Source organism: Hyperolius riggenbachi, chromosome 7 (genome assembly GCF_040937935.1).
Source record: "Hyperolius riggenbachi isolate aHypRig1 chromosome 7, aHypRig1.pri, whole genome shotgun sequence".
Taxonomy (NCBI): domain Eukaryota; kingdom Metazoa; phylum Chordata; class Amphibia; order Anura; family Hyperoliidae; genus Hyperolius; species Hyperolius riggenbachi.
In genome coordinates this window covers 140,296,240-140,312,926 of record NC_090652.1, presented here as the reverse complement: position 1 = coordinate 140,312,926, position 16,687 = coordinate 140,296,240, and the positions used below count along the sequence as shown (strand labels likewise).

At 42.3% G+C, this 16,687-nt stretch overlaps 1 protein-coding gene across 1 annotated transcript in view; it reads left to right on the top strand.

The window, feature by feature from the left end:
* LOC137524618 (uncharacterized) overlaps nucleotides 1–16,687 on the top strand; it is a 571,079-nt gene continuing 554,392 nt past the window's right edge. The window contains exon 1 of the mRNA XM_068244694.1: nucleotides 1–97. Coding sequence (XP_068100795.1) covers nucleotides 94–97 — 4 coding nt within the window. The 5' untranslated portion in view covers nucleotides 1–93. The remainder of the gene's footprint in view (nucleotides 98–16,687) is intronic.

The window sequence follows — 16,687 nt, the reverse complement described above, 5'->3', positions numbered from 1 at the left end:
CTCTCCTCTTCCTTCCTGTAATAGAGACTCTGGCTGACAAGATACTTTAGACTAAAAAAAACTATCAGAGCGGAAAGCCATCACAGGGGGGAGATGAGTAAGTAGTGAGCAGATGAAATAATCAGTGTTACTGTATGTGACGTCAGCACTAATGTGCACAGCTGCATGTCAACACTCAAGGGATTCTGGGATTTAATATTAACTACTTCCCAACTGTAGGTTTTTTTCCTCTTAAAAACGATAGCAATTTTCACATTACATTCTTCCGCCAATAACTTTATTGTTACTTATCACACGGAAATGATCTATATATTGGGGTTTTTTCGCAACAAATTAGGCTTTCTTTGGTACTTTTTGTTAAATTTTACTTTATTTTATATGTATTTTAAAGGGAATAATGAGAAAAAAAATTGTTTCTCAGTGTTTAGCCATTATAATTTTAAAATAAAATGTGCTGCATTTGATAAAATCCACACTTTTTATCTGCACATTTGTTCTAGTTATTACCACGTTTAAATTGTGTTCCTAGTACAATGTATGGGGATAATATTTTATCTTTAAATAAAGGTGTATTTTGTTCAGTTTAGTGGCCTCAATTCACTAAACTTTATCAAACACTTTATCGAACGTTTGATAAATTACCTCATGGGTAAAATCAAATTTTTAATTTACTAAGGTGTTATATATTAATCAAATGTTTTATCGATAAAACAATCAATAAATGTAACGATTGTGGAATTCTCTCCGTGATCAGCGCACAAGGCGTGCGCTGACACTGCGGAAATCCTCCACAAGCGTATAATTTGCGGAAACCCAGCAGAAGGTGCAATGCACCTGTAGAGGGAAATTCCTGTCGGCAGGTGGAGCTGTGGAGTGCAGAGGAACAGCTCCTCTGCCCTACCACACACGCCAGACAGGAATTGTACGAAGGGAAGAAACGCAATCGCAAGAGAGGCGATTGAGAATGAGCACAGAGACAGATTGTATGTGTGTGCATCAAACCAGTCGCCAACCCGTGACGGTGCACACACCACAGCAGATATGAAGTAGGAACGCGATTGCGAGAGGTGCGATCACCAGACGTGACACAAGGCTACAGCAAGGCGGAGCACGAGAGTAGCAAAGGCACAGCAAATCATACAATGAGGAGATAAGGAAAATAACAAACGCTAACTGAACGCGAACACTGCACTCATTCGCAACAGTGCACACGTTCATGCGCGGTCTCCATGTAATAAGCACAATAGAGACAAGCACGCCTAACTAACCACCAACAGACAAACATGAAACAGAGGACGCAAGCGCTTGCTTAACGGTTACCTCACCGAGCCTCCAGCAAGCGTTCGTAGCAGACAAGACAGACACACGAAAACAGGGACAAGCGAGAGATAGGATCCACAGCACTAGCGAAAAGAGGCCAGTGCGATCCAGGGAGACAGAGAGATGGAGATTACACGGATCCACAGCACTAGCGCTAGGTGAGTGCGATCCAGGCAAGACAGATAGAAGAGATAGCTGGTAGCAACCGCTGCACCAGCTATACTCCAAGAACAAAGATCAGAATGACTTCCTGTCGACCACCGCAGGGACAGGACAATCGCAACAGACAAACAAAACAGATATACAATCCTAACTGCACTAGGGAAACCTGCCTAAGTGCAGTCCCAGGAATTACTCTTAAGCTAATCTTTCAAACAATGAGCAAGGCTGACACTCTCCAGAGTGTTTCACAGGAAGACTCCTTATGACCAGCCACTTACTGTGAAATCACATGGTATATAAAGCCTACAAAGGATGTGGCTAGGCAATTTGCATGACAAACGTATGCAAATTCCTCAGCAAACAGCAAGCTGAAAAACTGACAAAAGGTCTCTCTTCCAGAAACCTGCAGAATGCAGACCTGAAAAATGGTCAAAAAGCTGCCTGCCTGCACAGGCAGCTGAGCAGATCATTACAATAAATCTATAAGACCTTAGTGAATTCAAAATTAGATTTTACCAATGATGTAAATTATCAAACATTTGATAAAATGTTTGATAAAGCTTAGTGAATTGAGGCCAGTGAGTTTTAATACTATACTAATAATTATGAGACTTTATTTGCAAAAACAACTGTAATATACCTTTATGACATACATATTACATATTAGTCCATAAGGTTACTATTTATGAATTTTTTTTTCAATGGTATTTTTTTTACAAGTGTCTTATTTTGGTAACTATAGGGTAGGGGTGTAAGGGTTTAGAAATTAATAAAAAAAAGTATATATTTCTATATATAATATGGGGGTGCATTTTTACTTTTTGGACACAAAATGGTGCTACACTTATTGCTTCCGTGTACAGTTTACAGTACTCAGAAATTAAGTGTAGGTGTTTACTTTCACTTTGTTAAAGAAAGCCGAAGTCTGTGGTAACTGATTTAGTACCATGCGCGGTACTGGGATAAAATGTGTGTGGCTATGGTAACGCACAACGTAATGCGTGTATTATTCCAGAAACACACATGACACTCATGGCCCATACTCACGGGCGAGAAATGTGGCCTGTCGCCAGCACACGTGAGCGTGTGGGCGACAGGCCGGCGACAGCTTCTCGCCAGGTCCCTCCGCGTACACACGCGGAAGAGGGACCAGCGGCAAGGCGGAAGCTGTCGCTGACGTTCCTCCTCCCCCCGCCGGAAGCTCCATGTACCTACATGGAGGTTGCTGTCGCTAGTCCGCGTACTCACGCGGACTGGCGACAGTTGCGGCGGGGGGGCAGCGGCGACTGTCGCCATGCGATTGAAAGTTTCAATCGCATGGCGACATGAGCGGCGGGCGACAGTTCGGGGTGCGCGCGCGGCGGGCGACCTGTCGCCGCAACACGCGCGCGCCGCGTGTTGAGGCGACAAAAGTCCCTCGTGAGTATGGGCCATAAGAGAGTAACGGGCGGTGCGCTCTGCGCACAGCAATCTTACCGCTGTTTGGTGAATCAGAACCTAGATGTCATCCAGTAAAAGTTATTTCCTTCACTTTATTATAACACAATGAACAATGAGTAAAGCCTGTTTTCACTCCAGACAGGTAACTAGAGAGGTGTGAATGCAGTGTATCCCTTTAGTGTATCCCATCTGGAAACAATCTGACAGTCTGGGAAATCAGTTTCTATAGATGGCAGGTCACATTTCTGTGTTGGTTGGTAATGTGGTATGATTGGCATATTACCTGAAATTGTATTCCCTGGCATGGAAAATAACCAGTATAGGTTATTTCTGAGCTGCCAAAGGCAATGATTTGTAAAACTTCTGGAATCGGATGATAATTAAGAAACTGAACCCACTGATGCATTTGGATTCCATACAGAAGTTGTTTCCTGAAAATTATGGGCATTTTTTTCACAAGCTATCCACACCAATCCTGATTATATACACTGGTAAACAGCTAGAACTCAGAATCACCATTACTTTTCCATAAAATATCACAGGACTTTAATTCAGCATGAAGATGAAAAGACTATCACAGAAATGTCTTGATAATGAATTTAAAAGGACATAGTATAGCCATGGATAGATGAACTGGAAGGGGATGGGCTTATCAGTCTATAGAAGCTTGTTAAAACAGGCCTAAAGCCCCATCTACACCATACAATTTTTTGTCCGATTGGATTCATTGATTCGATTCAATTAAATCTTACATGTCCGGGGAATCGGACATGTCGGATTGAATCGAATCGAATCAATGAATCCAATTGAATTGGACAAAAAAATTGTATGGTGTAGATGGAGCTTTAGGGCTGCACAAAAGCATTTAATAGGTCCAGACCTATCGGAGTGCTTGATGGATCCATTGCCCCCGCTATTGCTTATCTGAATTTCTCTACCCTCACCACAGGGGGCACAGAGGATTCCCATTGGTCCAGATAAATATAAGGAATTTAAATATGCTAATGCCAGGGTTTCAGTCAGTGTTCAGTGATCAAGCAATTTGGTTGGGTGAAGGGGGAAATCTACATGAAAGAAGAATTACAAAAGAAAATAATACTGTAAAAATGGACATAAGTTGTGGCACTGGATTGTAATAAACTAATTTGAAGACCTTTGTGCACCTAAGTGTTTTTGTCATGCCTCAGGAAGTGGTTGCCCATGGCAACCTCCGGTTCAGGACTTCTAAGGAAATGTTTTCCCTTCTAGGACCTTAAAGGGAACCTTAACTGAACGGGGGGTAAAGAGTTTTACTTACCTGGGGCTATTACCAGCCCCCTGCAGCAGTCCTGTGCCCTCGGCGCCGCTCTGGAATCCTCTGGTCCCCCGCTGTCACTTAGTTTAGTTTTTGACGACTCACCAGTCGCCGGCCGCCATGCGTATTATTGGACGCATTCACTAATGCAATTAGCGCTATTGCGGACCGCAACGCGTACAAAAATACGCGTTGCCGCATATCTACGCGTGCGGAATGCGGCAACACATATTTTTGTACGCGTGGCGGTCCGCAATAGCGCTAATTGCATTGGTGAATGCGTCCAATAATACGCATGGCGTCCGGCGACTGGTGAGTCGTCAAAAACGAAACTAAGTGACAGCAGGGGACCAGAGGATTCCAGAGCAGCGCCGAGGGCACAGGACTGCTGCAGGGGGCTGGTAATAGCCCCAGGTAAGTAAAACTCTTTACCCCCCATTCAGTTAAGGTTCCCTTTAATGCAAGGTACACACGATACAATTTTCTGGCAGATTTACCTGCCAGATCGATTTTTTCCAACATGTCTGATCTGAATCTTGATAGATTTTCTGATTGATTTTCCGATCGATTTCCATAAAAGTGAATTGCAATCAATCGGAAAATCTATCGGAAAATTGATCGAAATTCACATCGGACATGTTGGAAACATGAATTTGGCATGTAAATCTGCCAGAAAATCATATTGTATGTACCTAACATCAGACGTTCTCATGCCATCTACTGTCTGGAATGTGCTATGCATCCCTGTTTGCACTTGTGAGCTCACTTCCTGGATTATGTTTTTAAAGTGCTTCACTTGCTGTTGCTCACTGCTTGAACAACAGGTTCCCTCTGCCTTTGTTTCCACAGAGAATTAAACCTTTATGAACTGATTTACTTGGCTTTGATTTTGGCAATACTCTGCCCAGTGGCGTAGCTACATACCTCAGAGCCCGATGCAAAATTTGGACCCAGCCCCCCCCTCTGTTAAATAATATGCCCCCCACCATGGTAGCCAGATGTGCCCCACTCCCTCACCCCCCATATGGCAGCCAGGTATAGGCACCTCCAGTATAGCTAGCCAGTTATAGGGGCTCCAGTAACGGTAGCCAGGTATAAGAGCCCCCCGCATATGTAGCCAGGAATAGGTGGCCCAGTATGTGTAGTTAGGAATAGTTGCCCCCAGTATAGGTAGCCAGGTATAAGTGCCCCCAGCATAGGTAGCCAGGAATAGGTGCCCCCAGTATAGGTAGCCAGAAATAGGTGCTCAGTATAGGTAGCCAGGAATAGGTGCCAGGGATAGGTATCCAGGAATAGGTGCTCTGTATAGGTGCCAGGAATAGGTGCTCTAGTATAGGTAGCCAGGAATAGGTGCTCAGTATAGGTAGCCAGGAATAGGTGCTGAGTATAGGTAGCCAGGAATAGGTGCTGAGTATAGGTAGCCGGGAATAGGTGCTCAGTATAGATAGCCAGGAATAGGTGCCAGGAATAGTTCCTCAGTATAGAAAGCCAAGAATAGGCACTCAATATAGGTATCCAGGAATAGGTGCTGAGGTTTCATAAACTGAGGAGTAGGGAGTGGGAGTCGGTTGATTTTTGTACTAAATCCACATCCCTGGTAAAAATTAGACTAAGGAGTCAGAGTTGAGGAGTTGGAGCAATTTTGGGTACCTGGAGTTGGCGCCAGCGGTTTCATAAACTGAGGTGACGAAGTTGGAGTTGGATGATTTTTGTACCGACTCCACAGCCCTGCCAGGAAGAGGAGGGGACGCACCGGCTGAGGAGGAAAGCCATCAAATACTCACTTTGCCAGGATCCATGCGCTGCATGTACTACTAACTACATCCTGTCCTGCATTCAAGCTCACAGAGGGTGCTGTTACTGTGAGATGGAACGCAAGAACAGGAAGAAGTAAGTACATGTAGCGCATGGATCCTGACAAAGTGAGTATTTTATGACCCCCTCAGCCGCTGTTCCCTCTCACGTGGCATTTGTGGGGGACAAGCGGGCAACTTAGGGGCCCCAGGCCCAGTCGCACATACGACCGCTGCGACTGTGGCCCCTACGCCCGTGCTCTGCCCATCTGTTTGTCCTTCATTCCTGTACCTCGCTTGACTCAGACTAATTTCCTAATAACGAACTCATGGCTTATCCTTGACTACGTCTACTGCCTGTTTTACATGAACCTCACATCGTATTATAAACCTCTTTCTCATGCCTAACCTTAACCGCCCCATACCAGCACAAACCCCCTTCCTGATGCCTAAACTCAATCGTCCCCAGCACAAACCTCCCTCCTAACACCTAACCTTAACCACCCCCACCACAAACCTCCTTCCTAACCTTAACCATCCCGCCAATGCAAACCCCCTTCCTGATGCCGGAGCTTAAAGGACAACTGTAGTGAAAATAATATGTAGCCTGCCATATTTATTTCCTTTTAAACAATACCAGTTGCCTGGCATCCTGCTGATATATTTGGCTGCAGTAGTGTCTGGATAACACCTGCATGCAGCTAATCTTGTCAGATCTGACAATAATGTCAGAAACACCTGATCTGCATATGCTTGTTCAGTGTCTATGGATAAAACTACTAGGACCCATTCAAACTTTAAAAGCACAAAACGGTAGTGCTCAGCACTACCATTTTGCGAGGGTGATTTTACCACAATTAGTGCGATAACATCACTGTATACTCTCGAGATTCAGAGCGATCGCGATCAGCGCTTTTATAAGAACTATATCACGATCGCTCAAGAATCGTGAGAAAATGCTGCAGGTAACACGTTTTGCAATTGCGAAACGCCCGTAATTGGTGGCAATCGCGGCAGTGAGATTACTGCCATAGAGTTGTAATTGCGCTAGCGCTTTAAAAATCGATAGCGCTTTCACGATTATCGGGAATCGCCCACTAATCGCCGTAGTGTGAATGGTCCCTTAGAGGCAGAAGATCAGCAGGATAGCCAGGCAACTGGTATTGCTTAAAAGGAAAGAAATATGGCAGCCTCCACGTCCCTCTCGCTTCAGCTTTCCTTTAACAGCACCCCTCCACAAATGGTATGGAGGCGCCATAGAAGTTTGAGGCGCTGCCATATGTGCCTATACAAATATCACTTATGGGGTAAAATTTGGATGCCCGCTATTTTTCTGTTTCCAAATTGTGTCAAATGATAACATAAACTATAAAAAATTATAATATAAATGATACGTTTGACCAGGTGCCCACATTTCTGCTTGGGCACCCAGAAGTTGCTAATTAACATTAGTGCCATTGGTGGTGCCCAAATTGTCCATTTACCGTAGGCGCCCAAAGTTCCTGTTTCTCTTCTTGTCTTCAACACTGGGAAAAGGCAGGGTTTGCAAGGATGGGAGGGGGGGGGGGGGGGGATGTGATTGGTATCAATCAGGGAGCAGAGCCCCACACTTACTGGCTTTCTATTCCTGGCCACCCAATCTTCATGAATGATAAGGCATGGAATGGAGGGTTACATTGCGAATGAAGCTACATCCCCCCTCTCCATCCTTGCAAACCTGCCCTAGATATAAAATGCATTACAAATTATTTCCAGGCATCAGATGGCAAGGCAGCTGAACATTAAATAAATAGTTTAAAGTGGACCTGAACTCTTGCACAGGACAGAAGGAAAACAGAGGAATGCACCCTGTATGTATCTAGAGAGTTTAGCTTGTTTAATTCCTCCTCATTTGTGTGTAATAACAAGTTGTAATTTGATCACTCCTCTGTGTCACATGACTGCCACGGCAAAGATGGCAGATAAGCTTATTTGAAAGCACAGGCTGTTAACAATACGTCTGCTTCCAAGAATCAGGAAGTAGAAACAGTGCAGATTTATTTCAGGATTTGTATCAGCTGTAACAAAGACATGTTTTTTTGTTTAAAGGTTATTATGCTGTTGTGTATCTTGTAGAGCAGGGAGGACATTCTGACTTCAGGTCCACTTTTAAGTGGCCTGCTCATGAAGCAGTGCTATTCTTAGCAATACATAGAGAACAGGCCAGCACATACTCTATCCTATATTAATTTAAAAAAAAGCAGAGTATAACTTTCGGTGTAGAGGCACCTTTGAAAGTCCATAGTTCTGTTCTTTGTGAGAGTGCTATAGTACAAAGATGTAGGATGTCAATTTCTAATCTTTGTCTTATGTCGCCAACAAAAAGGTGCTGAAATCTGAGGTGCTCGCAATCTAATCCCTACCATAGTCATATGTCTGTATACCGTATTATAGGACCATAAGACACACTTTTTCTTCACCAAAACTTGGGTGGGTGGGGGCATTGGGGATTGCGCAGGGAGCATCTTTTGTCCACCGGCATCTTCTTAGGCGTCCCCCTTCTCCTCCGGTGGGGGGGGGGGGCATCTCCTAGAGTAACTGTATACAGCGACTCCCTGCTGCTCTACAGCTCCGGGTCCCCCCTCCGCGTGGCCTCTGTCTTTTTTCCGCATTGGCCCGCATTGGTTACGCCAGAAGATGCCACTCATGCCGGAGGAGAAGAGGGACGCCTAAGAAGATGACCGATGGACAGGAGGGGTGCCTGCACAAGCCGGACAGAGATGAGAGGAGCGCAGTGGCAGGATTAGGTGAGAGCTGAACTGGTGCTGTTAGCGTAGTGTTGTGTAGCCTAGTTAGGAGGGCAGGAGGGGGTTAGTGTAGTGTGGTGTATAGTGTACACTGTAGAGTATAGTTTAGTGTGTAGTGTAGTGTAAGTGGTAGGGTGCAGCAGGGATTAGTGTAGTGTAGTTTAGAGACAATTTGGGGGGTAAAAGGTACATAAGACGCCCCTGCACCACATAAGTTTAGTTATATTTTTTCCCCTCTGATTTTTGCCCTCAAAACCTAGGTGCCTCTTATGGTCTGAAACATACGGGTATGTATTGTGTAGTGTATGTATCATAGTCTAAGGCCAATTTAGGGGGAAGCCAATTAACTTATCTGTATGTTTTTGGAATGTGGGAGGAAACTGAAGTTCCCCATGGAAACCCACACAGACACAGGGAAAACATGCAGACTCTGTGCCATTGAGTATGCTGCCCCCCACTACCTGACATTACACGGTGCGTTGGAGGATGTATGCATAGGCTAGTACAGTTTAAGGTTTCTGTGATAAATCGCACATTATACTTTCAGTCTCCCTGTACATTTCTTTCTACATTCAAAAATATATTTTTACTGTCAGAAAAGGTGTTTGTAGTGCAGAGATCACAGGCTGTTTACCTCATTGTTTATGCGTGTATATGAAAAATGATTTGTAAAAGATAGTTCTAGCACTTGTTTAGTGACTAAAGATCAATAGATCTATTCAAATATTCGATGCAAAACTGCAAATGTATATTTCTAAAGCATTCTGCAAGGGAGAGAAAGAAATCAAAATGAATATGAAAAGCAAGAGCAGAAAGAATTTTATTTGTCAACAAGAAATATTTGGCGGTTGTGATTTCTGTCAAAGGGGATAATAGTAAATATTGAATGACAAAATGCCCACACTTTTGCATACACTGCATGTTATTTTTCCAGACCCCTTAAATAAACAATTCATCTATTTAAAAATGTTTAGAAATATGTCATATTTATGTTGGGTGAAGTTCTGTTAACTTGTTTCCACTTTGAAAATCAGTATAATATGTTATCTGACCAGAGGAGTCCAAACTTCTCTCATTATATATGCAGACTTTAATTACTTAGTAAGTGTGCCAGAGCAGAGCAAAGGGCTACCGTGATCCTAGAAGAGCTGCCTACCATCATTGTATAAGATTTTATAGTGACATTAGAGTTATAGTACTTAAAGTGACAGTGAAGGAAATAAAACGTATGATATAATGAATTTTATGTGTAATACGGATAGTTAATGAAACAGTAGTAGCAAAGAAAAGAGTCTCATATTTTTATTTTCAGGTATTTAGGTTTTTTTTTTTATAACATTGCATCATTCTGCAATATGCAATTTACAAACCACACCCTGTATTTTAAACTATGAAACAGAGCAGCGCTAATAACCCTTTGAACGTCCCTGCAGTAAAACCTTATCTGAAGCTGTAACTCACTGTTTCTTTAATGTATAAGTGCTTCAGAAAACAGCCAAGCCAAGTAGAGGAGCTCAGAGAAGTATTTTTTGCATAGATAACAAGTGACCTTTCTTAACTCTTCCTGTACTGGAAAACATATGAGACTCATTTCTTTCCTACTAATGTTCTATTTCTTATTTTCTCTTCAAACTAGAGTGTGTGTGTGGGGGGGGGGGAGGGGGGGGAGGGGGGGAGGAGGTTGGTAGGAGTAGGAAACTGACAGGCATTACTTACCTTCGGGAGCTGCTCCCTACCCCCCCCCCCCCTCCCCGGTATGCACCCATCTTTCCTATCCACATTTCCACATTGGTGGGTGCTCTACTGTTGCTATTTTGATCAGTATGTGAGCAATTATGCAAATGACACCATCAAGATGGCTGGAATCCAATCATTTATGTTAAAAGCCCCCATTTAACCAAACTTAAACATTGACCACTAAAGTTAATGGGATCCTGGAGGCCGTCTTTATGATGTCATTGGCCAAACAATAAATTAGATTGCCGTCTCTATGCAGAGAGCAGCTCATCTTATTAGAAAATGCCAATATTGACAGTTCAGCATACATATTCGTGGAGAGAACACTGTTGATCTGTCCTCGACTGTCTGTCTGTTTGGAAGCACCATCCAGGGATCTAATATGGGAGCTTTTGAAGCGGTGAGGGTGGCGATTTATTCACCCCAACAAAGAACACTGTACACAGTTTTTGTCCAATAAATGTTTGTTACTTAACTTTTGGTGAAAATGGCTTGTGATTTACTAATATCCTGATAAAATGAGGTCACAAAGGAGGAGGAGTAACAGAGAGGCTAAACATAAACTGGGAACAAGTGGTCAATAGGGGGCGCTAATTAACCACATTTTAATATTGGATAAAACCTAAAGGAATTGGCACATATTTTAATGAAAAGATGCCTGAAAGGCATGACATATGCCTGTTACCAAACGTCATGTCTTTCAGACATCTTTTCATGGCACAGTGTTAATCCTGACTAAAGTTGGCAATATACTGTATGATTTAACCATAAACATTTGGTGGAAAATTCTGATTGATTTTTAGAAAAAAAAAACTGAATAGTGAACGGTGGTGAAATTGATTTTTCAAACCATATAATCAATCTGGAAATTGAGATTTTCTAACTAAAGGGTTGCAGCCTAGCTGTGGGTGAGTGACATTGCTCCTGTAAAGCTGCAGTAGAACTGCCAGATTAGGGGTGGCCTAGTAGTCATTGAGAGTGGCCTCAATGTGTGATTTCTCATTGTTTTGTGATATATTAAAGTGTAACACCCCTATTGTTAAAATGTTATATGTCATGGGTACACAACCCTTTGTATAATGTACTGCTTGTAAAATTACCTTTCAGACTCGATCTGCAGCCATTATTTTTAGAGTTATGCTTCCAAGGAGATATGGTATATGCACTCTAAAGCCGCATCTACACGAGTAGATGCGGCCGCGATGCTCCTTATCAATCGAGCCGCTGATGCGGCTCGATTGATAAGATCCGACAGGACGGATCTCCGCACCGCCGATTCCCTGCTCGATCCCCGCGAGGGGACAATGGCAGGGAATCGTGTGGGAGATAAGCGGCGCCGGCGGGGACGAGCGTGCACGAGCGGGGAATCGAATGCGGTGCACGCGCGGCGGGGACGCGCAAGAGGCCGCCGATCGCCACAACATCTCCCCAACATCTCCCCGTGTAGACGGGGCTTTAATGTATTATTGGATTTTGATTTCCTTCTGTAGAGAGTGTTTCTTTCATGTAGCTATGGCTTATCTTGTCCAAAGGAATTTCTTAAAGTGTACCAGAGCTGAACCGATTTAAAAGATTTATACGTACCTGGGGCTTCCTCCAGCCCCATGCGCAAGGATCCCTCCCACGTCGCAATCCTCAGTCTTCTCCCTCTTCGGTACCAGGTCCCGTAACTTCAGCCAGTCACGGCCAGTCTCTGCAAGAGAAGTGCGCCCTCTACGTATCTCTCTGTCAGTCACTGGAGAAATACGTAAAGAGCGCACTTCCTCTTGTGCAGACTGGCCGCAATTGGAGGAAGTTACGGGACCCGGTACCGAAGAGGGAGAAGACTGAGGACAGTGGCGTTGGAGCGATCCATGCGCATGGGGCTGGAGGAAGCCCCAGGTATCTATAAAACTTTTACACCGGTTCAGCTCTGGTTTCCTTTAAAGAAGGAGGATCAGTCGTACTATGCCAGGAAAAAAATGTGATGTACAAATGTATGTTAACTTATGTTGGTAACACACAATGCAATTTCCCACCCAATCGGCGGGAATTATTTCTGACATATCCAATCCGTTTCCAATTGAGAAAGGGATTGATTTTGTGGAGTTATCATTGCAAAATCGATCTTTTTGTCGATCGGGAGCAGTTTGAACATGTACACACGCTACAACTTCCTGTCCGATCACACGTCCATCGGATGGGAAATTGCATCGTGTTTTCCCAGCATGTCTTTTCTCTAGCCAATAAATAATTAAATACTTTTCTTCACTTTCTTATAGAATATAAATTGTACTTGTTTAGAGGTATTTTCCATTGTTTGAAGAAATGATTGTACAATTGTAGGAGGCTCCGCTCACAATCAGTGCATGAGGCACTACACCCCTCCATTCACTAGCATGTAACTATACCAGTCAGGCTTCCTACTAATGTAGATAACCTACAATCCCCCCAAATCTCTGAATTCAATCTGAAAGCTATTGAAAGAGCCCAGCTAATCGTGGCAGAGTAGAAAAATAGCATTCTATTCTTAGACTGACACTTACATCTGGAATATTTTGGATTTTACATGTTGATGGAAATACAATGGGTGCAGAGTGTGGAAAGTTTGGCAGGAAGAAATATGCTCTCCCTACACTTTAAATAGCCTGTTATTCAAAACATCACAAGGCAATCTCAAATATCAGAGTTTATTTATTTTTTGCTTTTTTATCCATTAACATATTATATGACGTTTTGTGTTTAGATCAGAATAGCTAACAGCAGCCAGAGCCTGGTAAACATTTTTAGCAGTGGAAGAGTCTGGTTGGTTTTGTGGTATAATTATGTGGAACTGGGTCCTCACAGCAAAATCATCACTCAAATTTGATCTTGCAAGATACTGCAGACTGCATGTGCTTAGCATGTTATTTCTGTGCAGGTCAGAATCTGGAAATGTCATGCTCCCAGGATGCTTCTGGAACTTCCTTTATTATCCTGCAGGCATGCCAAGGTGCCAGTTAGTATCCTGTAGTGGAGGAAGTGAGAGCAGAAACAAAATCATTCAGAGTTTCAGGCTTTCAGTTTCAGCTACATATTAGCCTTTCTTCTGTTACAAGCAAAATAAACGTAACCACTTCAGGATCATAGGCGTACACCCCCCTAGTGATTACGCTATTTTTTTACATTTTTTTTTACAATTCAGGCCACTGCAGCTTTAAGGGCTCTCTACAGGGCCATACAAATCAGAACACAAGTGATCCCCCCCCCCCTCTTTTCTGCCCACCAACAGAGATTTCTGTTGGTGGGCTCTGATCGCTGCTGGGATGTTTGTTTATTTTTTTTTTTACTTATTTGAGTTTTTTTTTTCAATAAATTTACCTATTTTTGTATTTATTTTTACTCCCTCCCACCACCAGCCAATGACAGCGAAAGGCTGTCATAGGCATCGCTCTTGTGCCTCCACCGGGAACAGACAAGTGACACAGCTGTCCCCAGTACAGCGCTGCTGTAGATCGCAAAGATGTACAATGCAAATAGATGGCTAACAGTCTCCTAGTGGCGATTGCCGATGGGAGACTGATGACGGAGCGGGATCCCCTGCAATTTCCACCCCCAGGACTTAACAGCAATTGGCGCTACGCGATCCTGGGGGAGCTGCCGCGTCCACGCCTATCGGCATGACGCAGTCGTTAATAAGTTAAAGAGAAACTTTATCAACATAAAGTAGAAAGCTAGTAAATTATTCAGGATACCCACTTTTGTTAAATATCCTGGTTTCAGCATCAGAAACCCTTCCTACAGCTATATATTGCTGTATGTTGGTATGTAGCCATCTTTTCACTGGGCCACTTAGCCTAGGCCCTTTATTTTGCAGTATTCTAACCCCAAGAGCATTCTGAGAGACCAGAGATCTTTTCTAATGGCTTTAGAACTCTCAGTTAGGCCTCTTTTCCACAGACAATTGAACTGTGTGCTCAGCAAGCAATTGCCAGGCAGCAATGAGCAGTTACCATGCAGCAGTGAGCAGTTACCAGGCATCAGCAAGCAGTTGTGAGAGTTTGAGAGGAATTTCATTGCCTATCAAATCGCCGTGGAAAAGAGGCCTTAAAGAACATTCCAAAGAGATCATCTGCCAGTACATAAGGCTTGTTTTTGCTAGGTGGAAATCTGTGTGTTTTTAATGAGCCTGTTTCAACTAAATGCAAAATTCACATACAGAAAAAAAACTGACAAACATATTATTATTTTCTGGATGTTGCATGCAGAAAAATCATGTGTGATTCAATGTTAGCATGCATTTTGGTGTACTCAGTCAATACTAATAATAGGACTTTTTTCTTTGTAAAAAAAAATCACACCTAAACACTGTGATTGTGCAGCGAATTTGCATGTAAAAATCGCATATATGCGTATGTCACTTCGTATTCACATGTGAATTTCGCATCCAAAAATTTGCATGTGATTTTCTTGCTTCTAGCCTAAAGATGTTGCTGTCTATGGTAAATTTCAGAAAGTAAATCTGGGAAAGGAGAGATTTTACAATGAATATTGTAAAAAAAAAAAAAAAAAAAAAAAAAAAGCTATTTTATGAATTATGTTATTTTGACTACAGGTCCACTTTAACTTCTTCCTCAATGAAACATTGTGTATCTATGGCCATCTGGACTTCACTTAACAACCAGGGGCATAGTTAGATACACGTACCTTTGTATTTACGAAACCCCGCGCCCAGGCAGGACCCAGAGTACTGATCGGTGAAACAGAACATGTATTTCCAAAGCTGATCAAAGTGCCCATAGTAAATGCTTACCAGCATCAGCAAGATGCCTGTGGTCATTCACAAAAATGAAAATAAAAACAGTAAATAATTAGTTACCTTAGGGACTCAGCTTTTTTTAACACCGTATATTCCGGCGTGTAAGACGACTGGACGTATAAGACGACCCCCCAACTTTTCCAGTTAAAATATAGAGTTTGGGATATACTCGCCATATAAGACTACCCCTCTTCCAACGCACACCAAATTAAAAATCATATACTGGTGCTGTGTATGAACAGATACTGGTGCTGTACTGTATGCGTTACCCAATATATATATCAGTATATAGTCAATTGACTTGTTGCATTGGTCAACTCTCCTTAAGCAGATTGGTCAGCTCTCCTTGTCTACCTGTTTATAAGAGCGGTATGGAAGAATAGATTGCGCTCCCTCAGCAGGGAGATCTGAGAGGCGGTAACAGGATAGGGCGTATCACCTTGCATCAAATGACACCTGGCGTATAAGACGACCCCCAACTTTTCAGAAGATTTTCAAGGGTTAAAAAGTAGTCTTATATGCAGGAATATACAGTATGTATTTCAAGAGGGTATTTTACTGTTATTTTTGCAAATAAGGGCTTGTAATTATTGATATAGTATAAAGAAACACAAAACGGAAAAAAAGAAAAACTTGTATTTCCAAATAAAGTAAAATATTGTCACCAAACATTGTACTAGGGACATAATTAAAATGTTGTTATAAAAGGGACAAGTGGGCAAATATCAGTATTATCTATGGTAGCAAGTTATATTTTAAAACTATAATAACTGAAAACTAAGAAATATTTTTTTTTGTAATTTTTTTCTTGTTTAAAATGCATATAAATTTAAATAATTCTTAGCAAAAAGTACCACCCAAAAAAGCTTAATTTGTGGCTAAAAAATGTATAAATCATTTGCCTGTGATAAGTAGTGATAAAGTTATTGGTGAATTAATGGGAGGAGAGCTGAAAGGTGAAAATTGCAGTGCTTTTTAAAGTGTACCCGAGGCTATATGTGACATGATGAGATAAACATGTGTATGTGCAGTACAAAAACTATTAATAACCAGGCTGTTTTACTTGGAAGTGACAGCTTCTGTCTTGTTAGTACCTTATCGGGAATCTAGTAAACATCACTGATAAGCAAATTACAGCCATACAAGTTTTCCAGACTGAATACAACTTCTGAGGGCAGGGAGAGATAAAATACATGAACTATTGACTTTTTTCTAACTGTGGGACACTTGGTAGGCTGCCACTGATTAGAGACAGTAAAACATTCAACCTACTTTGTAAAAGTTTAAATATAAAAAACAAACAAAACCCTGGAATACTTAAAAAGTAATTTGTAGGAGGATAAATATAATTGTTTATCTCATCAATTTATTTTCACCT